General features: G+C 42.1%; 1 protein-coding gene and 1 pseudogene across 36 annotated transcripts in view; both read left to right on the plus strand.

The window, feature by feature from the left end:
* Window positions 1-24,805, plus strand: part of MTUS1 (microtubule associated scaffold protein 1) — a 229,787-nt gene that overhangs the window by 131,224 nt on the left and 73,758 nt on the right. For 16 of the 36 annotated variants that reach the window (XM_060407020.1, XM_042241358.2, XM_042241361.1 and 13 more), the window contains 3 exons: window positions 4,483-4,644; window positions 13,446-13,580; window positions 16,100-16,138. In XM_060407020.1, coding sequence (XP_060263003.1) covers window positions 4,483-4,644; window positions 13,446-13,580; window positions 16,100-16,138 — 336 coding nt within the window. Of the gene's footprint in view, window positions 1-4,482; window positions 4,645-6,482; window positions 6,751-13,445; window positions 13,581-16,099; window positions 16,139-24,805 lie in introns of those variants that run through there. The other 20 variants (XM_060407042.1, XM_060407033.1, XM_060407041.1 and 17 more) reach the window with 3 other exon arrangements.
* Window positions 24,621-24,739, plus strand: LOC114111085 (5S ribosomal RNA; annotated as a pseudogene).

The raw sequence follows: 24,805 nt of genomic DNA on the forward strand, positions 1-24,805 counted from the left end.
TTTGGAACCAGTCCATGTTCCATGTCCGGTTCTAACTTTTGCTTCTTGACTTGCATACAGGTTTCTCAGGAGGCAGGTAAGGTGGCCTGGTATTCCCATCTCTTTAAGAATTTTCCACAGTTTGTTGTGATTCATAGTCAAATGTTTTAGCATAGTCAATGAAGCAGATGATGTGATGTGAAGTCGCTCAGTCGTGTCTGACTCTTTGCGACCCCATGGACTGTAGCCTACCAGGCTCCTCCGTCCATGGGATTTTCCAGGCAAGAGTACTGGAGTGGGTTGCCATTTCCTTCTCCAGAGGATCTTCCCCACCCAGGGATCAAACCTGGGTCTCCCGTATTGTAGGCAGACGCTTTACCATCTGAGCCACCAGGGAAGTCGATGTTTTTCTGGAATTCTCTTGCTTTTTCAATGATCCATCAGATGTTGGCAATTTGATCTCTGGTTCCTCTTCCTTTTCTAAATCCAGCTTGAACATCTGAAATTCCTTGGTTCAGGTACTATTGGAGCCTAGCTTGGAAAATTTTGAGCATTTCTTTGCTAGCATATGAGATGAATGCAATTGTGCAGTAGATTGAACATTCTCTGGCATTGCCCTTCTTTGGGATTGGAATGAAAACTGACCTTTTCCCGTCCTGTGGCCACTGCTGAGTTTTCCAAATTTGCTGCCATAGTGAGTGCAGCACTTACAGCATCATCTTTCAGGATTTGAAATAGCTCAACTGGAATGCCATCACCTCTACTAGCTTTGTTCATAGTGATTCTTCCTAAGGCATATTTGACCTCGCACTCCGGATGTCTGGCTCTAGGTGAGTGATCACACCATCATGGTTGTCTGGGTTGTGAAGATCTTTTTTGCATAGTTCTTCTGTTTATTCTTGCCACCTCTTCTTAACATCTGCTTCTATTAGGTCCATACCATTTCTGTCTTTTATTGTGCCCATCTTTGCACTAAATGTTCCCTTGGTATCTCTAATTTTCTTGAAGAGATCTCTAGTCTTTCCCATTCTATTGTTTTCCTCTGTTTCTTTGCATTGATCACTTAGAAAGGCTTTCTTATCTCTCCTTGTTATTCTTTGGAACTCTGCATTCAGATGGATAGATTTTTCTTTTTCTCATTTGCCTTTTGCTTCTCTTCTTTTCTCAGCTATTTGTAAGGCCTCCTCAGACAACCATTTTGCCTTTTTGTGTTTCTTTTTGGGGGGACTCACAGCCTTCTTTTTTGAATGCAGTCTCCTATACTGTGTCACGAACCTCTGTCCATAAATCTTCAGGCAATCTATCAGGACTAGTCCCTTGAATCTATTTGTCACTTCCACTGTATATCATAAGGGATTTGATTTAAGTCATACCTGAATGGTCTAGTGGTTTTCCCTACTTTCTTTAATTTAAGTCTGAATTTTGCAATAAGGAGTTCATGATTTGAGCCAGAGTCAGTTCCTGGTGGTGTTTTTGCTGACCGTATAGAGCTTCTCCATCTTTGGCTGCAAAGAATATAATCAATCTGATTTTGGTATTGACCATCTGGTGATATCCATGCGTAGAGCTGTCTCTTGTGTTGTTGGAAGATGGTGTTTCCTATGACCAAGAAGAAAAGGCTTCACTAAGAGGTGGTGATTCTCAAACTTAATGAAGGGAGAGGTGATTCTGTAGACCCCTGGGTAGAGCAGCAGGGATTTAAAAGAATCGTCAACTCACTTTGTAAGTGACTTAGACGGTAAAGCATCTGCCTACAGTGCGGGAGACCTCGGTTCGATCCCTGGGTCAGGAAGATCCTCTGGAGAAGGAAATGGCAACCCATTCCAGTACTCTTGCCTGGAAAATCCCATGGACGGAGGAGCGTAGTAGGCTACAGTCCATGGGGTTGCAAAGAGTCGGACACGACTGAGCCACTTCACTTCACTTCAGGCAGAGTTTGGGGACTGGAGGGAAAGAAGCTCATTGTATTCACAGGGATGGACAGAAGAGAAGAACAGAGTAAAAAGTCCTGGAAAAATAAAAAGATGTGTGTCTGTGGGTGTGTGTGTAGAGAGGTAAGCTCATGTGAAGCACTTGGTTAGGAATCCACCCTAAAACTGCCTCTTATGTCTTTAAATTTAAATATTAATTAAGGGGATTAAAAATAATGTCATCCTGCAGATAATGGTGCTAACACTTGGTGGTGCTAAGTTGCTTCTGTTGTGTCCAACTCTTTGTGACCTCATGGACTATAGCTCGCCAGGTTCCTCTGTCCGTGGGATTCTCCAGGCAAGAATACTAGGGTGAGTTGCCATTGCCTTCTCCAGGAGATCTTCCTGACCCAGGGATCAAACCCACGTCTCTTATGTCTCCTGTATTGGCAGGCAGGTTCTTTACCACTAGCACCACTGCTGTAGGTCGTAGATAATGGGGAATCACAGATTATAGGTTGGGTCCTGACCTTAGTTTTCACATTCAAAAAGATCAACATGGTGGAGCTGGAAAGGGTGGAAGAACAGAACTTTAAAGTCTAATACAGTTATTTAGGCAACATTTAAAGGAGTGGGTAAGGATTTGTAGCAGTTGGATAGAGAGGAGGAGACCTTTTTGTGCCTGATGGATTGAAATAGCACGTCCTGGTATCAGAGGAAAAACCAGGATACCTGGAGCAGGGCTCACGTTGATGTACAAGGTCAGCCCAGGGTTGAGGCTGCGGACAGGAGAACTTTAGATGCCAGGCCTCAAGTACTTCAGCGCTTTCTTTTCTGTTAAGGTGAGATTTTTATAAGTGAAATAATTGGGACAAAGCAGTGAGCATTACTCTTTGGAAAACCTACTTTCCTCTGTTATGGCGACATTGGTAATATGTGACTCAATAATTTGCAGCTAAGGTCTTTTTCAGCTCTTGACATTCTTCAGTTGTATGATTCTACTGGCGTTGAGAGACTTAATGTTAGATGATATGAGAATCTGATGAGGTAAAAAGGTGATTCCAATGTTTTGGGGGTGGGAGAAAGGAAGTTACGATTAACGTTAGTAGGTAGGAGATTGTCTAACTGCCCAAGTTGCAATTTTCAGCAAGAAAATTAAAATGTGAGTGGCAATGAGATTCAGGAGGACAAAGCTGCAGGTGAGAATTTGGGGTTCATCGAGATAGGGCAGTGGTTAAAGTAGATAAAATGGACTCTCCTGGAGAGGCGGATATGTAAAAAGTTGGAGCCAGGGCGTGGACTTAGGAAATGCCCATGTTCAGGTGGAAGCAGCAGGATGGTGTGGTTTCAAGGATGCCACAGAATGGGAAGTGTCCATACATATCTTATAGAGAAGCGGATGTACTTGCTACAAAAAAGAGCTGGAGTTTGAGTGAGAACCATTTAAGTTTGCCAAATAAAGAGTAAAGATGAAAGTGAAAGTCGCTCAATCGTGTCTGACTCTTTGTGACTGCGCAGACTGTATTGTCCATGGAATTCTCCAGGCCAGAATACCGGAGTGGGTAGCTTTTCCCTTCTCCAGGGGATCTTCCCAACCCAGGGATCAAACCCAGGTCTCCTGCATTGGGGGCAGAGTCAGGGAAGCCCAGGAATACTGGAGTGGGTAACCTACCCCTTCTCCAGAGGATCTTCTCAACCCAGGAATCGAACCTGGGTCTCCTGCATTGCAGGTGGATTCTTCACCAATTGACCTATCAGGGAAGCCCAAGGATGAAAAGGGCAGATGAAAAAAAGAGTGCTAATAATATAGCACCACCTGCTGTTAGGCATTAGGTATTTTTGAATTGTTTTTCTCAAATGGACTTCTTCCTTCCTATCTTGGTTGTTTTTTAGTTTTCACCTAGTTTTTATCTCGTAGCTTAGTGTGTGCACACATTAATTTGTTTACTTTTAAATCAACAGTATTGGGAGAAGTCATATCAATTTGTTTATCCCTTGATTTCAACGTTGCCAAAAGCTTCTGTCTCAAATGACTCTGTGTCACAGAAACATGTATGTTAGTCACTCAGTCGTATCTGACTCCTTGTGGCCCATGGACTACTGTGGCTCATCAGGCTCCTCTGTCTATGGAGTTCTCCAGACAAGAACACTGGAGTGGGTAGCCATTCCCTTCTTCAGGAGATCTTCCCAACCCAGGGATGGGACCCAGGTCTCCTGAGTCTCCTGCGTTCCAGGTGGATTCTTTACTATCTGAGCCACCAGGGAAGCCCATGTCCCAGAAGACCCCAGTTAATTCCTTCACGGTGGCAGGATTGCAGGAATCCTTCCTGTGTAATTCTGAATATTCACTTTACATCTTGACTCACTTGTTCATCCCTGGAGAAGGAAATGGCAACCCACTCCAGTATTCTTGCCTGGAAAATTGCATGGATGGAGGAGCCTGGCAGGCTACTATCCACGGGGTCGCAAAGAGTCAGGGACACGACTGAATGACTTCACTTTCACTTGTTCATGTAGGAGCTCGGGTTTACAAGCTTAGAGCTTTTGGAATGAATAGCCCTGGAAACTGTTTGTCTTTTTTTCAACCCCCAAGGAAAACCTGCATCCTTGAAAACAGCGCAGCCGTCTCGTGTGAATCTGCCCAGATTGCTTCCTAGACCCAAAGCATCTGTGAAAAACCCTGCGCTGCGGAGGACAGAAAGCGCCTCCTCTGTCGCCAGCATCCACAGTGAGCTGAGCGCTTACAGCAATAACTGTAAGTCAGTCTTGCGTCAGACTTCGGGGCCTGTTGAAACTGTAGTTGTGAGAGAAATCTAATGAGCTACCAATTATCAGGATTTTTGATTCTGATTTAGGGGAAAATACACATCCCACTTCTCCCTTGGAATTGCTCAAAAAAAGTTTGGCAGGAGAAGAAAGTTGTCTCAGCGACATTCTCTTTTGATGAATGTGCTAGGAAACACTGACATACTTATCTGTTGAAGGCATGTGGGTGTTTTTTTTCTTTTTTTCATTAATTCTAAAGAGTACCATTTGAAGAAGCTGGGTTATTGTTGGTGGTGGTGGGTTTTTTGTTTTTTGTTTTTTGTTTGGTTGGTTTAAGGAAAGAAAGTGACTAGGAATTATTGGAACCCAACTGGGAATCAGAAAAATAGATAACTTCAGTTTCATTGGCTTTGTAAACAGCTGCATTTTGTAGAAGCATTTGTTTGTTTTTCCTAATCTTAAACTTTGGATGCTAGATTCAGTGTATTAGGAGTGAATATTTTAACTTCAAGCTTAGTTTTAAATAATTTAAACTGAGAATATTTAGGGGATTTTCAATTAGTATGAATTTTGTTTTCTGTGTATAAAATAACAGTTATTTTCTTAAATAGTAAGTTGTTATCCCTTTCATCCAAAAGATGTATTTGGTCTTACTGTTTATTTGCTCATTTCCTTTTTTAATTTCTTTCAACAGTAGCTCATGGATTAACAAATGTGAAGAATTTTGGAGTGCCTGCTGTATATAGGCAGCACTGTAGATGCTGGGAAGGATATGAAATATCAGAGAAATTGTCCCTGTGTGAAAGATAGTTGAGGATAAAGAAGATGTTTACAAGGATAACTAGAATATCAGATAAAACAAGGAATAAGGGAGTGGTGGGGAGGAGGGGAGTTCTCTCTGCCTTAGAGGGGATCAGTTTCTTCTTTCTGTGAGAGGACAAGGTCAGATTGGAGTCATGTTATTGAACCTTCTGGGTGTGGAGCACTATATAGGGTTACTGTACATACTTTCTCTATTTTTTTTTCTCAAATAACTTCCATTACCCTGATTTTACATGCGAGGTAATTGCAGCTCAGAGAGGTTGTCGCTGGTCCAAGGGCACTCAGCCAGCATGTGACAGAACTGAGAAAGTTTATGGCTAAGACTTGGAATTAATGACTGAAAGAATGAGCACATTTCCAGGAGGTTACTTAGCAGCAGGATCTGTCTCCTATGAGAGTAAATAGCTGTATATGGGAACTTTAGGGACCCTGGAATACGTTACCTGCAGTGAAACGGGACTGTTATCCACTTGCTACTTGAAGTTTGAAGTCGTGGCAGATCAGAGGGTTTGCGTTTATCTGTTGATTCTTGATTTGAAAAGGTCATTGACAGGTGTATTCCCTTAAGGTCACTGCATTTGCAGCATTCGCTGTTTGTAACAGGAGATATTAAAAACAAAACCGCCTGAACAGAAGCACCCAGGTGCTATCGGGGGGGCTGGAGGGTTGTGAAGAGTTGGCGCTTGTGCCCCTGGCAGGAGGCGCGTCCGTGGAGCCACTGCCCAGCGTCCCCACCGACAGCCATGCTGCCACGGCCCCGCTCAGGACCGCGCCTGACACTCCCAAGGAGGGTGTCACAATGCTTTTGTCTGTTTCTTTTTGTCTTTTAACAAAAGGGCTTCCCGTGGACCCACAGAGCCTGTCTACTGGCTGTGTGTCCCTGTCTCAGATGAAGCGTTCAAATCAATGAGTTTCTTTCTTAGATGGATCCACTAGCTGGTTTAATCTGTTCTGTGTAGTGCCTGGGAGCTTAGTTTCTTTTCCCCCCCTGCTCCATTCTAATTCACTAAGAGCAAGCATGAGGAATAGGAGCGTGAACATGGCTGCAGTTTTCCTTGCTTGAGCTTGCTGTGATCCTTTTAAATGACTATACCAGGAGGATTTCGCAGCTGTACAGAAACGGATGCATCTTCAAAAATATTTATCAATTCTACACTCTCCCCACCGGCCGGCTCAGAGAGGCACTACGATGCTACCTTATTGACATTGCTGGTTCTGGGATCCTACAGCCTTTGTGTAGTTCCTTTGTTAGCCACGTTTACTGGCAAAAGAAGTAGGTCGACGATTTCTGGTTTGATTCTTTCTTTGTAAGCATGCTTAAATTTCCTTCAATAAATTGACTTAGTATCTCTCGATTGCTATCTTTATAACTTGTAATTTGTTAATTGTGGTATTTCTCGGGCATGTTTATATTGAAGTTGTGAGTGGTTCTGCATAGAACCAATTTTATTGTGTATTTTGTGTGTTTGGGAACTCGGATTAAATATGATTCAGTAATGTTGATGTTCTTGGCACATGAAATTACTTCATAAAAGCCTAGTTAATGGTCTCATTTGTGATGAAACAACTGGTAGTTTTTGTGTGTGTTTACCCAACCGTTGTGTGAGCATAGGAAAAATACTTTCCTAGAATTAGAATGAAATCATCACATTTTAATGCTTTTATGCATATTCTATCTAAAAATATTTAAAATGTGTACTTTTTCAGAATTACCTTCAAACGTGAAAAAAATCATTTTGAGCTGCAGTGTTTCTGATTTCTGATAATGATCATGGAATGATCATGATTTCTGGTCATGTTAGGAAATAACCTTTTGATCTGTGTTTTAAATTCTTCTGGGGTGAAGTCTTTGGATGCTTTTAAAGAATGTTTCCTTGCTTTGTTTGCTCCTCTCTTTGTGATGTGATGCTGTCAAGGCAGTTGCTTCTGAGATGGCAAGATGCTCTTAGAAAATTCTGGTTTGCCGTGCTTAAGGATGTATGGAAATAACATGACCAAGTTCTAAAGCAACTGAATCAAAATGGATAAGACAATAAACCTTTCTTTTGTGGGGGTTCCAGGAAGTGCTTTGTGTGTGTTCATTTCAGCATAGAAAAATTTTAAAGTTACAGTGTTGATTTTATATATATATGTACAAAATTTAATCTGGTAGTTTCTGTATCAAATATGCTCATTTTTAGAGGTTAAATGTTGTAAGCTCTTCCAGCCTCAGAGAGCTAAGGTCCAGTTTTTAAGATCATTGGATAAAAATACGTTACATAGTGTAGGTCTTGTAAAGAGGGGGAGGTTTGAGGGACCTTTGTGTGAGTGTAGAAGGAGGTCTCAGGGGAGTCCAGAATTTTGCCATATTAGCAGATATGAAGCCCAAGAGCTTTTTACACCTCCCAGTTTGGCCGGAAAAGCATGATGAGCACATTTATTTTTGAAAGACAGATGGCAAGGGGAAATGAAAGGTTGCACACCCGAGCTGTCTGCACTGTCTGGGAAATGGAGCGGGCAGAGGTAAACTAAAGAAATGGAGCTTTCTCTTCCCTCACCTTCACGGCCAGCTCCGGTGCACATGGCATGATACAGTAGAAAAGAGCATCCGAGTTGGACTCCTGCAAGCTGTCTTACTAACTCATGGAAGCTGGACAGTCTCACACTCTCTTAGCCTCAGTGTTCTCACCTGATGAATGGGTGGGGAGACCCAGATCATCCTAAATCCTTGCGGCGGCAAAGGCTTCTGCCTACCTTTAGTTTTAAAGATGATAAAATGGTGCCTAACAGCTTGGAAGAAGGGTGTTTGGAGTAGGGGCCAAGGTGATGGGGAGAAGGATCTGTCTCACTCGCCTTCAGTCCCGTCCTCATTGCTGAATGGCAAGTTGATGTTGTGTCACCTGCCAATACCGGTCAGTTGGTGGGAATCACCCGGACAGCAGTGAAAGTTTTCCCAGCTGCTTCCAGGTTCAGAGCAGACCCAGCGTGGGTTTGACCACTGATGCCTGCCTGAGGTGAGGAAGGGGGTGAAAGGCAGGTGGTATATACATTGGCCCCGTGTTCCAGCACATACCCAGTTCTTAAGCACATCCGAGTGGATGATTGAATAAGAAAATACTATCATCCAGACTGGTGTTTTGTTTTCATTCTTTTCTGGACTATGTCTGAGACCTTCCTGTTAGCACAGGGTTGGGTGATTTTGCGTTTGGAATTTGAGAGCTTGGACGTAAGTCGTGATTTGATTTGAAGCCAGGTGGGCAGAGGATCTGGCGCAGTGGGAAGTGTTAAGCTGATTCATCGAAAGTTCAGAAAACAAGCAGAAGGTTGGCTCCGTGCGTATATACATGTTTTTTAAACAAAAACAAAAACTAACGTGGAGCAGGCGCTAGAGTGTGGTGTGAAGTGTTAGTTTGCAAATAACAGTTTGGAACAGTGGAAGCCTTACTCTAGCAGAGAAATCATTTTCGTTGTGCTTGGACTTCTCTGGAAATCTCTTCATTTTCTCTGCAGACTTGGTCATCTCTGTCCTTTCACTTGAACCACATTCTGTGTGTGGGGAAATGAAGGATTCACGAGCATCTGTTGCTCTGGCATAATCAGGGCAGCTAAGACCAAGGCTGACAACAACGTGGTGGGGGGGCAGTTCTAAAACGGTGTGCATTAGACCTGGCTGAGGCACGGGCGACCACTCGTGGGACCTCACACTTTGAGTCTATAAACCAGCTGTCACGGGGCAGCTGTGCCTCCTGGAGCACCGTGTTTGGGAGAAGTCCCAGGGGGTGTTCAGCCTCAGGGGGACCCCATGCCCGTTAGTGGGGGTCTGCACTGTCTGCACACTAGGGGTTCAGACCCTCTCCTGCGTCGACAGGTGACATGATTCAGCACAGCTGGGCAGTGGCCCAGTCAGGCCCAGAACTCAGACAGTACCGGCTCCATTCCCTTCCTTGACACTAAGGTGCTTCCGTCATTCTGTTGGAACTTGTGCCGCTGAAGGGTTTATCACTGGGACATAATAACTCTAGACGAGAGGAAATGCAGACATTCTCAGCATACCCAGCTGGCTGCCCAGCTGAAATAGAAGGCAGGAGAAATATTCTCAAGGCATCGTGCCTTGTAATAAAGGTCGTCCTTCCAGTTGGGGTTTACCGGAAAGCGGCAGGCCAGCTTAGAGGAGAGCCTTAGAGAACTGAGGGACGTGTAAGTGTTGGTCACAAGGTCAGCACATTAGTAACATGGGAGAGAATGAAGGGGGCGTGCATAGTAGATGATCAGAGAGAGAGAGGTGTGTGTGTCTGTGGGTGTGTGCATGTGTGTGTGTGTGTTTATATATGTCATATAAAAATGGAAGTGTGTGTGTTTATGTGAGTGTGTGCATATGTGTATATGTGTGTGTGTTACATATAAATGGAAGTGTATGTGTGTGTCTATGAGTGTGTGCATATGTGTATATGTGTGTGTTTATTTATGTCACATAAAAATGGAAGAGTGTGTGTTTATGTGAGTGTGTGCATATGTGTATATGTGTGTGTATGTTACATATAAATGGAAGTGTGTGTGTGTGTGTACCCCAAGTCAAGCTCATTTTTATCCTTGTCATATGGAATGTTGACCCTCGCATGTTAGCACTGATGCAATCGCATGCCGGCAGGACTGAGCCTCCAGGGCGGCCATGAGACAGCTGGCCCCCAGCGCCTCCTGTTCTGCACACGACCGAGTCGGGAATATTGTCCCTCATGAGAAAAGTCTTTTGCTTTCGTGACAAATCCTTTTACCGAGTCCTTTGGAAACTGAAGGTCTTTATGTTCAAAGGTTAGAAATAAAACATGTGGATTTACTAGCATATGAATTTATAATAGGTCTGTAAGTTAAATTCAGTTTTTCAAAATCTGAATAGGCAACTTATTTGCTGCTGAATATAGTTTTCAAAATGTGTCAAGAAAAGCCAGACTCGAATCCAGATTGTTGTAATATACGGTTGATACCAATAACATCATTCACTTCCCTTCATAGATTTTGAGTTAGTATAGGTGGAAATGTTGATTGAAACTCAATATCCATTTTCTATGAAATTCTAAAAGACATGCTCTATGACACTTTGGTTCTGTTTCTTTAAGACTATGAAGTCACTCCCCATCGGTTCTTTAAAAAGTTATGTTGAATTTTGTAGTGGTTGTATCTTCAGTGTTTAACATTTACGTTAGCTCCCTGTCAGCTTTGGAAAACTCAAGTCTCCACGTTCTAGGGAAGAAGGGAATTGGAAAGGATAGGAAATTGACAGAAACTTGTCAGTGGGAGGGAAGACTGTAGATTTGGCCTGGTGTTAAGTGTTACCTAGGCACAGGAAGAACAAACAGATGGCTCCCTACAGGGGGTACTTGATGTTGATCAGGGCAGAGTGATGGCAAGTCTTCACCAGGTTCAAGTGTGACATCCTTCAGGACTGTTGTAGAGCTGGACAGTTTAGCCTAGGGGAAAATTTCTGTCTTCAAATTTATAAATATTAGTAAATAGGGTTGACATCTCATCCCTTTGCAGAAGTGTGAAGTGAAGAAAGGGATCAAGATTGATGATAAAGACCTTTGTGATTGTAAGCGTTAATAATTAGACTGGAATTGGATGGTTAGAATTGGGTGTTGAAAATTATTTTGAAACAAATGATTAAAAAGTCCCGTCTGGGTTGGCAGAGGGGGAAATTAAGCCTGGAAACCAGGTTGTGAATGATCAAACCTCCAGCCCAGTAAGTATATGGCGACATAAATATGCCAGTGGTTTGTATGGTTACCAAGGGGAGATAGATAAAAAGGTAAACTTTTATGGGAATTGAAAAAACTATAAAACTTTCTAAGTAGTTTTCTTTTCATTTTTTTTCCCCTCCTGAGATGTGGAGAGAAAAGGGCAAAGTGCTGTGTTTACACTCTTGAGCATTACGTATAACATGGTAACCTCTCAGCAAGAGCCAAGCAGTGCTGTTAAAATTCCTTGTAGGAGCCGAGCTCCTAGACAGTGAACTTTTTCAAAGATTATTCAGTTCTGGAGAACTAAAAGGAGAATTTCAGAATGATAAGGACATACTGATGCCCTCCCCCTCTTAGTCAGGTCACTGCTGGTGCTCTTCTCTCTGTTTTTATTACTACTTACTAAAATTGGAAACAGCCTTTTAGATATATGTAATTTTATGTGTTATTTTTGGCTGCATTGGGTCTTCGTCACCACAGGGGCTTTCCCTAGTTGGAGTGAGTGGGGTCTACTGTTTGGTTTTGGCCTCAGAGGCTTCTCAGAGAAGTGGCTTCTCTTGTTAGGAGCACAGGCTTCGGGCGCGTGGGCTTCAGGCTCCGGAGCACAGGCTCAGGAGGGGTGACACACAGACTTAGTTGCTCTGCAGCATGTGGGATCTTCCTGGATCAGGGGTCGAACCAGTGACTCCTGCCTTGGCAGGTGGATTTTTACCCCTGAGCCACCCAGGCAAGTCTCTGAAACAGCTTACTGTGTTATCTTTACATGCCGATTCTATTGTTTCCAAACCTTTCCTTTAAGGTTTTGGACACTTACCTCGATTCTAAAATGTAGATAACACTCAGCCAGAAACAGTGCAGTAAGTGATGGGGGTGCTGGTTATGTTCCTAAAGTTTCCATCATCCTCTCAAACATACCACAGCCAGGAACACTGTTTCATGGGACCTCATGACGGGCCCAGTGCACCTTTACCAAAAATGCGGTGTGAAAATGCATTCTTATTTTGAATTCAGAGCACAGGAAATAGACCCTGCTCCTTCGTTTTGCTTGCCTCTTCCCCTGCTCCTTATAAACCTTAAGGATACAATAGAAGATTTGGGTTATTTTTTTCAATCCAGTGGGAAGCTATAAATGTGAAGAGAAATTTCTCGTTGATGGAGAACCTACATAAACATGCCATCTACACAGTTGTCTCATGTAACTGAAAGATACTTAGTTTTTCATTGCCCAGGGCTCCAGTCATTACTGTGCAAAAGAAGAAATACAAGTAAGCAAAGCATCTATTGAAGGCTTTGTCTACAGGTTACTCCGTGGTTTCAGATTTTCACTCTGGTAGACAATCAACGAGTTATAAATCATTAATTTTTTTAAAGGTGTGTGTTTATTTCCAAATGTCATTGTCTTTTGATAATGCCAAGATTGCCTTTAGGGTCCCAGTGAAGATAGAGAAGCAAAATCAGAGACTAGAAAGATAGCAGACATCCTTTCCAGGACCCATGACATGTCAGACCTAGTAGAGTATTTGGTCACCTTCACTCCGACCTCTTCCTGGGAAATGGTGTAGGCCTGCTTCTGTGGGAGCCCCCTTATGCTAGTTTAACTGTCATGGACTCAGAATTACAGCACAGTCTAAGCATAGGTGGCTAGTCTCAAATTTGCTCCAAAAGTCCTTTATTCAGTTCCTTTAGCGCCTGGAAACGTCCCTCTGCCCCCAACCCCGAGTTAATTCCTGTGTGAGTGAGAGAAGAAAGGTGTGTGCGGAATACAAGAGATGCTTTTATTATTTAGGTGGAATTCCATTTTCTGTTTCAACTCTGAGGCTTAGGCACCTTTGTTCTAGGGCAGATGTTGGAGTCTTAGCTTCTTGCTGCAGTGGAGAAGGGTCAGAACCTGATCTCATCTTCACAGCTACAGATGAGTTTGTGGATAATACTCATCCCTCGGTACCACAGGGGATTGGTTCCAGAACCCCCAAGGATACCAAAACACCTCCCAGGTTTCATGTGAGATGACAGCTGCCCTGGACCTGAGGCATGAACTTGGGCTGTACCAGGATGTGTGATCACTCTGGTTACGATCATCCCTGCGAACAGAACTACCTGCTGTCTGTCGTTGTATCCCCACCATCCAGTAACGATTGGCAGGTGGTGTAGGTGCTTAGTGAGCACCTGCAAATTCAAGGGGGACAGATAGGTCACGGAAGATTCATACTGTGGTTATCAGTAAACTGAAATGCACTTTTCTGTTCTATTCTAGCTGGTAATGCCGCTGTCATCAAATATGAGGAAAAACCTCCAAAACCAGCATTTCAGAATGGCTCCTCAGCATCCTTATATTTGAAGCCCTTTGTACCCAGAGGTCATGCGCACTTTCTGAAAACTCCTCCAAAAGGTATGGGACCTCCTGGTGAAGAGAAGAGGAAGATGAGGCTTTTCAAATCCTTGGCTTGTAGGAGGTTAAAATGTTGACAGCTTCATGGTACCTCAGACTTTTATTTACAAAAAGTCTGAGAAATAAAGCTATAGCAGATTTTACACTGAGGGAGCTCTTCTTGTTCTGAGAGTCTGCTGGTTCTGTAGCTAAAACTTGATACACAGAAATCAGCAGATAGAGCAAAGCTATAAGGTGATAAGAAATAAAACTTCCAGAGTTAAATTATGTGAAAGTGGCGATCTATAGTAATGGCATAGAAATTCATGGTTTACTTTATACTTTGGATCCAACCATGTTATCCTCATCGCCACCCCCCCTCCCCACACCTCTTTCTTTATCTCTTCTCTGAATCACTCACTTTGTAATTGCTGCAGCTATGAAGGTTAATCTTCAGGTTTACAACATAAGTGGTATATACTTCTGGGGTCCCCAGACTCTGGAATCTAATGCCTGATGATCTGAGGTGGAGCTGATGCAATAATAATAGAGATAAAGTGACAATAAAAGTAATGCACTTGAGTCATCCCCAAACCACCTCTCCACCCCACGACAACTTGCCACCCTGCCCCCAGGTCTATGGAAAAATTGTCTTCCATGAAACCAGTCGCTGGTGCCAGAAAGGCTGGGCAACCACTGCTTATATGGAATGTTCTCTTGCAGGTTTATCACAGTGGAGTTTAAGCACATCAACAGTTGTTATTCAGTGAACTGAAAGATTGTTTAGCTGAAAGAATAATTGTGAATGAGAAGCTTGAGCTGTCATGTGTGAGGCATATTTATATTAGAGAGTCTAAAAAAGACAGAAAGTTACACAGTTCTCCTTCATCCCATCAACCACGAATAACTGCTCCATTTCCTCCTGTTCATTTCTTTTGCAAATCATTTTCCTTTTGTTTCAAGAAAACTCAGAGCATAGTATGTACCCTCTCTTGTGCTGGGCTGCTTTATATTATTTAGTAGTATGTCATGAGAGCATCTTCATTTTAAATGACTATGAAATTGTCTCCTGTTTTCTAATTCTGTGGTTCCTGAACACAATTTCTGACTTTCACTGTGGCACCTTATACTGGGATGAACATCTTTGAAGGTGAACATTGTTCATTGCTTCAGATTCTAGTTACATCCATGAGGTTTCCCTACAAGAGGGATCACTGAGTTAAACTGTGTGAATCTTTGGGAACTTGTTATTATGTCATTAAATAACATTCCAGAAAGGTGTTAGTCTCTCAAAGCAGTGTGTCTGTTGCTCTGCGTCCTTCTCAACATGTGTGTGTGTGTGTGTGTGTGTGTGTGTGTGAGAGAGAGAGAGGGAGAGAGAGAGAGAGATGTATGTATGCGAAGGTTCCTGTGGTAACTTGAGGCTGATTACCTATTAGTATTTACCAACACTTTTTTTTTTTCTATTGAATTCAAGAGAGAATAGGTACAGATACTGGCAGAGAGATTCTTCCAAGTGCCAATAGGTTCTCATCTGTCCAAGGTCTTAAATAAACTTCTGAGACATCAAATGACCCCTTGTTGGGATGACATCAGTTTACGAAATCTGTTTTTATTGATGGATGATAAAGCCCCATGATCTCCACATACACTGGTACCTGGGAAAAAAAGTCTAACTTTGAGACTAAGGTCACTTGCAGAGTTGGAATAGCTTGATTCCTCGGATACCTTTACAGAACAGAGAACCTCAGTATTCTAAAATGCCCTTTTATTGAATTTATGAGCTTTTGTATCACAGAGGTTTTACTTGAGTGGAAATCAATGCTTTCTATTTACAACGGCCACATATTTTAAGAGATTATCGTCTCTGTAAAATTCCATGGATAGAATGTGGCAACTGTTCTGACTGATCTGCTGGTCCTTTGCCCTAGAAACGACTCTTATCGTGTCAGGAAAACGTGCTCATAATCTCCTCGTGACTGACTTTGGAGGCTCTGTGCCTGTCACCACTCCTGGTTGTATTTGTTCTTCAGCTTTATGGGTGTATAATTGACAATGAAAATTAGAATAAATTTGATTTAATGCATACATACATTGTGAAAGAATTCCCCTGCTTACAATTTTATATCATATCCATTTGAAGGAAGAGTGTATATATATTTTTTCCTTCATAGCTGAATAGCAATACAACTGGATTTAATACTTAGCAGTTTTAGAAATCACACCCTTTCTTTCATAAATTCTGGCCCTTTTCCTGTTCTGTAAGTGGTGGAATAGCATAAAGTGTGTAAGACACATGTAAATTCAGTACTGTTGAATTTGAATTTTAGTAGTTCTTAAATTGAAAAAGACTGTGGTTTGTCCTAACATATTTAATCAGTGACAATGAATAATATCACCATTAAACCATTAAACTACCATTTGATCTTATTTGGAATATCTTTTTATACTTGAGAAGGGGAACTTTATTTGTAAAATGGTTTATTGTGTGATATTTCCTGTAAAATGTATATCTTACAAATATTTCTCTTATATTTTAGATCCTTCAAGAAAAAGTCTATTTACAGCCTTGAATACAGGTAAGTGACCACTTTAAATACAGATAGAGGAAAAGAATCGTTTTGTAAAGTTACATTATCAAGTATTTAAGTGTATTCACAGTGATTTTTCACTAGTTGCTTATAAATATACTTTGTTTTGTGGCATAAACATAACTGCTTGTGACATTGGCTGGCATAGGGTTAAAACTTGGTGAACAGGGTTGCTAAGCCTTCTGATGCAGAAGGATGTTTTATTAATCACAGATAATTTGCTTTTTTAAGTAATGATTTTTTTTTCAAATGTGGAGCATATTTATTATTCAACATGTGGAGATATGGAGAATATACTTTTTCTAAGAAATACGCTATTGTAAAATGGATAGTCTTTAATGGTTAAAAATCTTGTGATCAGGTTTAGTAGTAGCAAGCACTTAACATTTTTCTTTTCCTTTTCACACTTCTATGGAAAAAAATTAACACCTATCTCTAAGACTGTCTCTGAACCTTTGAACATCAACTAGGACTTTAAAAAACTTGGTCTCTTGAAGCCAGAGAAGATTTTATAAACTGTACTCACTACAGTTTCTATGTTTTATCTCTAGCTGGTTAGGTCCCTACCCACTACTTAAATTCTCCTCCTTAATATGCTGTTATAAGATAGTTTGATGGCTTCTGAGTCCATGGAGGATTACAACAGCAAATCAAACGGCAGAGGCAGAAGGGTATTACTATGACACACTGATCACAGATTATCATGCTTCATGATAGCACTGGGAGCTAAGGATTTAAAGGTGAGCCCCAAATGAGTAAGGGCTTTGTCTTCAGGAAGGTTCCAGGAAAGTTGAAGGATTGCGCAAATAAATATACAATCACAATTGCAATAAATTTTAGGAAGGAGCATTGCTGGTTCCTAGTTAAAGGCTCCGATGTAGTGAGGAAAGCCTGAATAGGAGGTATAAATTTGTGGACACCACTCACCCCAACCCCCTGTATACAGGTAGTATATTAAAGAAAATGGGATGGATAACCTTCCATATGGAATAACTTGATGCTCCTGAGGCGTCCTTGGTTTCCTCAGCTTAATCAGGCAGGCAAGTTACAGGCTTACCTGTTACAGGCTCTCACTTACTATAGAGCTAGAGAGGACCTAGCCATGCAGAGCAGGTTAAATTCTAAAGGCTTCCAAGAGCCCGAGTTTGAACATACATGTTTACCAAACTAATTTTTAAAGGCCAAAGGAAACATTTCTGCACACAATGAGATTTTTATTTTCTTTCCTTGTAAATTTCCAGCACATCCTAGTATTTTGAAGATAAAATATTGCAGGTGGATTCTTTACCACCTGAGCCACCAGGGAAGCCCAACACGCTACAGGATGACTGCATGTTAAATCAGATAACTTTTATCTGAAAGCTAGGTGATAATTCTGGGTTTAACTGGGAAACTTCCCAAGTGTCTTCCATAGTGGCTGCACTGTTCTACATTTCCATGAGCTTTTCCACATCTTTGTCAACACGTGCTTTTGTTTGTTTTTAACTCATTTTTATCAGACTACTGTTGATTCACGATGCTGTGTTAGTTTCTGCTGTACAGCAAAGTGATTCAGTTATACCTATATCCACTCTGTCTTAGGTTCTGTTGCCATATAGGTGATTAACGAGCATTGAGTAGGGTTCCCTGCGCTACACAGTAGGAATAAGTTATCTCTTTTATACACAGTAGTGTGAACACTTGTTTTTGTCCGCTTTTTTTTTTTTTTAAATTTTTATTATAGCAAGTGGGTCTAGTCTAGATCTAGTGTTAGTTGCTCAGTTGTATCTGACCATTTGCGACCCCACAGACTGTAGCCCACCAGGATCCTGTCCTGGGATTCTCCAGATAAGAATACTGAAGTGAGTTGCCATTTCTTCCTCCAGGGGATCTTCCCGATCCAGGGATGGAACCCGGGTCTCCTGCATTGCAGGCAGATTCTTTACCATCTGAGATACCAAGGAAGCCCTATTCTAATGGGTATGACCTGGTATTTCACTGTAGTTTCAATTTGCATTTCCCTGATGGCTACTCAAGATGTTGAGCATCTTTCAGAAGCTTATGAGCCATTCATGTATCTTCTTTGGGGAAACATTTATTCAAATCTTTTGCCCATTTTAAAATGATTTGTACTATTATTATTGAGGTGTAGGAGTTCTTTGTATAGTCTGAATATTAGGCTCTTATCACATGGATGATTTGCAAAAAATTTTCTCCCATTCTGTAGGTTGCGTTTTCATTTTCTTTCTTTCTTAATATTTATTTGACTGTTCCAGGACTTAGTTATGATGTGTGGGAACTAGTTTTCTGTCTAGGAATTAAACCTGGACCCCCTGTGTTGGGAGTATGGAGTCTTAACCACTGTACCACCAGTATGTCCCTGTCTTTTCATTTTCTTGATGACACCCTTTGAGGCACATTTTTAATTTTCATGAGATCCCGTTTATCTATTTTTCCTCTTATGTTGCTTATTCATTTGGTATTATGTCTAAGAAGCCATTGCTTGTAGAAGGTCATGAAGACCTATACCTATGTGTTCTTCTGAGCATTTTACACTTTCAGCTCTTATACTTTGATGCATTTTTGAGTTAATTTCTGTATATGATATGAAGTAGGGGGATCCAACTTAATTCTTTTGTATGTAGATTTCCAGCTGTCCCAGCACCATTTGTAGAAAACCCTGCTCTTTCCTCCACTGAACTATCGTGGCACCTTTGTTGAAAACAGTTGGCTGTGAACACGAGGATTCGTTTCTAGGCTCTCTAAGCTATCCTGTATGCTTCCCTGGTGACCGAGATGGTAAAGAATCTGCCTGCAATGCTGGAGACCCAGTTTCAGTCCCTTGGTTGGGAAGATCCCTTGGAGGAGGGCATGGCAACTCACTCCAGTATTCTTGCCTGGAGAATCCCATGGACAGAGGAGCCTGATGGGCTACAGTCCGTGGGGTCACACATGGACGTGCTGATCCTCATCAGTACCGTGTTGTCTTGCTTACTGTGGTGTGATGAGTTCTGAAATCAGAAAGTGCACATCCTTCAACTTGTCCTTTTTTCAAGATTATTTTGACTGTTCTGAGCCTCTTGAATTTCCATGTGAACATTGGTGTCAACTTGTCAAAGAAGCTGTTGGATTTAGGATTTTGATAGAGATTGCCTTGAATTTGCAGATGCATTTCTGGAGCATTGGCCAGCTTTACAATATTCAGTATTTTGCTTCATGAATGTGGGGTGGCCTCCCCTTTTAGTTAGGTCTCCTTTCGTTTCTTTCAACAACTTTTTGGTAGTTTTCAAAACACAAGTTTTGCAGTTCCTTTGGGGAGTATTTGTTGTGTGAACTCTCTGTGCTTTGGAGCTGCTATTGATACTGGTCACAGTGAAGGAACTAACCAAGTCTAATATGCCTGCTCTGTGCAGCTTGGAAAGGCAGTCTTAATTTACGTCTCAAGCCAGTGATTACGTAAAGTATTGTAGGGCGTCCCTGGTGGCTCAGTGGTTCAGAATCTGGCTGTCAGTGCAGGAGACACGGGTTCCAGCCTTTGGTTGGAAAGATCCCACACGCCACGGAGCAGCTAAGCCTGTGTGCCACCAACTGTTGAGCCTGCTCTCTGGGAGCTGCAACTGCTGAGCTCATGTACCACCAGTACTGAAGCCCACACACTCTATTGCCTGCACGCCCCTGCAAGGGAAGCCACTGCAGTGAAAAGCCCATGCACAACTAGAGTAGCCCCTGCTCCCCACAGCTAGAGAAGAGCGCTCACGGTAACGAAGACCCAGCATGGCAAAAATCAATAAAAATATAAAGTATTGTAAAGGATATTTGTTTTCATAGGCATAGCAATTAAAAAAAAAAAACAAACCTCCAATATATATCTCCTTTCTACATGCGGAAAAACTATTAGCATTAGGCATTTTCCCTTGTCACATTGTGGGACTACTGCGATGTCTTGTTTCCAAAGCCTATCATTGACACTTAATGTGACAATGACCCTTGATAGGAAAGGTTATCACAATGGCAAATTAACAACTGACTGAGAAAAGAAATGGACAGTATAAATCATACTGTGGTTTTGTCTGGCAAAGCCTCTAAACCATGGATTAGAAATAGGGCATGCTGCTGCTGCTGCTAAGTCGCTTCAGTTGTGTCCAACTCTGTGCGACCCCATAGACGGCAGCCCACCAGGCTCCCCCATCCCTGGTATTCTCCAGGCAAGAACACTGGAGTGGGTTGCCATTTCCTTCTCCAAAGAAATAGGGCATAGGACAGAGTTTGAGAATGCCTGCCTTCAGTTAACCCTGCTCTAACAATTGCAGTGGGAGAAGCTGTATTTTAAGGGGTCAGCACTGTGATTTAATCTAGATTTTGAGTATGAACACGTATTTTCCAAAAGTCATAAACTTGACTTTTCCAGGCTTCTCTGTTGATGGTTAGTGACTATCATTATTTAACACTGACTGAGTATTATGGTGAGCCTGCTCAGGAAAAGGCACAGTTTGTTGGCTTTTGGAAGAGCAGCTTAGAAACTGAGAAAGTGAGGTGTTAGTTGCTCAGTCACGCCCGACTCTTTGCAACCCCATGGACTGTAGCCCGCCAGGCTCCTCTGTCCATGGAATTCTCCAGGCAGGAATACTAGAGTGGGTAGCCTTTCCCTTCTCCAGAGGATCTTCCCGACCCAGGACTTGAACCAAGGTCTCCTGCATTGCAGGCAGATTCTTAACCATCTAAGCCACCAGGGAAGCCCAGATGCTCAGAAGTAGTGTCCAAACAGCAGTGACTTTTTGGGTGGATCATGTAACTTCTTAATACTAGTTTTCTTTTCTGTATAATTGAAATGATTGATCACTAAGGCTTCTCCCTGCTCTCTAAGCCTGTGATGGCAAAGCACGTTGTCTTTCTATTTTGCTTGCAATGTCATCATTTAGACTGTACAGAAGACATTGCCTCTGCATACAGACATGCTCCTCTGAGCATTAAATCTTATGGCTCTCAGATAGTTTTCTTTTTTTAAAGCAACAAACTGTGGTGGAGATTAAAATGGAGCAACTTCATATCTTTTCATTTGTGTACAGTAATCACTTGACTTGAATTATAGCAGTTTGCTAAGGTCTAAAATGTTTAGCCTGTTTAGAAATCACCCTTTAGTATTTTTTAATTTGTGATTTGAAATAAAATGTAGATAACGTTATATCCTGCTGTCCCCTAATACAAGCAATCACTTATAATGACTATTACATTTAACATATGCAGCAGCATTTAACTGCTCCTCTTGAATATTTGCGGTACTTCTATAGCACATTCACAGATGATCCTGTGATGAACATCTCTACAACGAATACCTTCAAAGTTTAGGGGAGTTTTTGTGATAGATTCTTTTCTTTAATTAATTAGTATATTGGCTGTGCTGGGTGTTCCTTGCTGCACTTGGGCTTTCTTTAGTTGCAGCGAGCGGGGCTGCTCTCTGGTTGTGGTGTACGGGTTTCTTGCTGTGGTGGCTTCTTGTTGCAGATCACGAGCTCTAGAGAGCACAGCTTCAATGGCTGTAACATGTGAGATTGCCCTGTGGAATGTGGGATCTTAGTTCCTGGGCCAGGAATCGAACCCGTGTCCCACTCATTGGTAGGCAGATTCTCAACCACTGGGCCACCAGGGAAGTCCCCTGTGATAGATTCTTATAAGTAGCATAAACAAATCAAAACACAGGCATATTTGTCACCACTTCACTCAGCAAATTGCTTTCCAAAAGCTTCATATCCTTTTATAGCATGACTGACAACATAAAAGAGTACCGGCTTCACCATTTTTTTTTTTTTAATTTGACTAGTTTAGTAGTTGAAAATCAGTTACATCAAAGACAGTTCCATCACCTCGTGGGCAAAGGAAGAGGAGCAGAAAGAAAATGAACTTGGCCGGCATTGACTGTTGGGATTGCCGCATTCCCCTGGTGTCCTGATCTTGGGTTCATTACTAAGCCTCTCCAAAGGCTCATATTTCTCACTTGGGGACACAGCATGTTTCAGGAGGACTTCCCAGTATAGAAGTATTTTATGTAGAGTTGTTATATAAAAAGTTCTCAAAGGGTAGCTGCTAGGAGACAGTGACGAGGATAATCCTTTTCATTGTTCTTATGATTCTAGTGGCTTACTATTAGAGCTCTTTTCCAGGAGAATGAATTATTTTAAATCCCTTAAGCAAGCAGGGGAAACCACTGAACGTCAAGAACCACCCTCGTGGGGTCTAGCTGTTGTCATTTATTTAAAGATGATGATGCTGCAAGATTCTCACCAACTCTGACTCTAAATAAACCTTGGTTTGCTGTTTATAAGGATGATGCCACGCATACCAGGTACTATTATTATGTGGTTCTACCCCACATTAAAGCTGTTAGGGATGCCAGAGCACCAGAGTTGTATTTATCCTGCTCTCTGATTATTTTACACAAGATCATCACTTTCAGGTGCCGTGGAGTCTGCCCTGGGAAGTGGAAAAGGCATGCTCCTTCCACCTCCCCTCTCACTAAATCCAGCTCAGGAGGATCGGGTTGCTCTCTGTACCCCCTCTTGCAAGTGTACAGAGATGGTTAAGAACTGCACACCTCCTCCAATAAGGTGACACCAGGGTGGCCAGTGTTTCTTTCACTGAGAGTAGGGGTGAGGCTGTCCTCTGTGGTTTTATGATTATAACTGTCCTCTCCCACTTAAAAGGCAGATGGTGTTTGAGCAACGTGTGAAGTTTGGTATTCAAAGCAGGGAAAGCATGGATTGTTGGAACAAGGACCATCTGTTTATCAGGAGCTAGATTCTTAATTCACACACCACATACAAATATATTCCAGACTCAAGTTTTAAACAAACATCAGAATGCAAGCATGAAAAGTACAGACTTTACAGAAAAGACTTTTCCATGGATGTTACTATGAAAGAAAGGATTACTAATTATGACAACAAAAGGTTTAGACCTTCCTTTTGTCAAAAAATTTTTTCTAGGCGTAGGGATGGATGTTAGCTGTAACTAGACTTGTGATTGTTTCACAATATTGACAAATAACAGACATACGTCAGCAGTACCACAGGTTCAGTTTCAGACCACCCCAGTAAAGTAATCCTCGTTAATTTTTGGTTTTCCAGTGCATAAATGTTTACATTAAAGCTCAGCTGGTAAAGAATCTTCCTGCAATGCAGGAGACCCCAGTTCAAGTCCTGGGTCAGGAAGACCCCCTGGAGAAGGGATAGCTATCCATTCCAGTATTCGTGGGGTTTCCTGGTGGCTCAGTTGGTAAAGAATCCACCTGCAATGTGGGAGACCTGGGTTCGATCCCTGGATTGGGAAGATCCCCTGGAGACGGGCATGGCAACCCACTGCAGTATTCGTGCCTGGAGAATCCCACAGATAGAGGAGCCTGGTGGGCTACAGTCCATGGGGTTGCAAAGAGTAGAACACGACTGAGCGACTAAGCACACAGAGTCTATTAACTGTGTGATGATAGCATTACGTCTAAAAAAGGTCCATATCTTAATTTAAACATACAAAGCAAAAAACCAGTTACGATGGTAACACCAAAGACCACTGATCACAGCTCACCATAATGAATATAATCATAATGAAAAAGTGTGAAATTTTGCAAAAAGTATCACACGGTGACACAAACACATAAAATGTGCAAATGCTGTGGGGGAAAATGCCGTCGATAGCATTGCTCAACACAACATGGGGTTGCCACAAATCTTCAGTTTGTTTTTTTTTTTTTAAATACCCCCACAGTATTTATGAAGAGCAAAAAATAGGATTATGCTTATACTGAATCATTACCTTGTGCACATAAAACTAATGTCTATTAAATCTCAACCGAAAGCCATTGTAAACAGTAGTAGCAGTCACACCACAGATTGGGACAACATCAGCAACCTGTTTACTCCAGTTCAGGCCATTTCAAATCAGGGTAAAGACAACTGCACAGTAGGAAAGTAAACAGATCATCAGGGAAATGCAAATCAAAACCTCAGTGAGACACCACCTCGCACCTGTCAGAATGGCCATCCTCAGAAAGATGACAAATAGTAAACACTGGTGAGGACGTAAAGAAAAGGGAACCCTGGTGTGCTGTCAGTGGGAATGTAAATTGGTGCAGCGCTATGAATATGGAGTATGTTTTAAAAATAGAACTATATGATTCAGCAGTCCCATTCCTAGGTATTTAGTCAAAGATAATGACAACACCAATTCAAAAAGACACATGTGCCCCAATATTCATAGCAACACCATGTGCAATTGCCAAGGTATAGAAGCAGCCATAGTGTCCATCAACAGTTGAATGGATAGAGAAGATGTGGGGTGTGTGTGTGTGTGTGTGTGTGTGTGTGTGTGTGTGTCTGTGTGAGTGAGTGTGTGTTGGGGGCGGAATATTACTTAGCCATAAAAAATGAAAAACTTTCCAACCACATGGGTGGACCAGGAGAATGCTGTGAAGTAAGTCAGACCAAAAAAGACATACTATGTTATCTATGGCCATACTATCCTGAACACGTTCTGTCTCGTCTGATCTTGGAAGCTAAGTAGGGCCAGGCCTGGTTAGTACTTGGATGGGAGACCACCTGGGAATCCCGGGTGCTGTATTTTGGTCTTCCCTGGTGGCTCAGATAGTAAAGAGTCTGCCTGCAATGTGGGAGACCCAGGTTCAATCCC

This window comes from Ovis aries, chromosome 26 (genome assembly GCF_016772045.2).
Source record: "Ovis aries strain OAR_USU_Benz2616 breed Rambouillet chromosome 26, ARS-UI_Ramb_v3.0, whole genome shotgun sequence".
Taxonomy (NCBI): domain Eukaryota; kingdom Metazoa; phylum Chordata; class Mammalia; order Artiodactyla; family Bovidae; genus Ovis; species Ovis aries.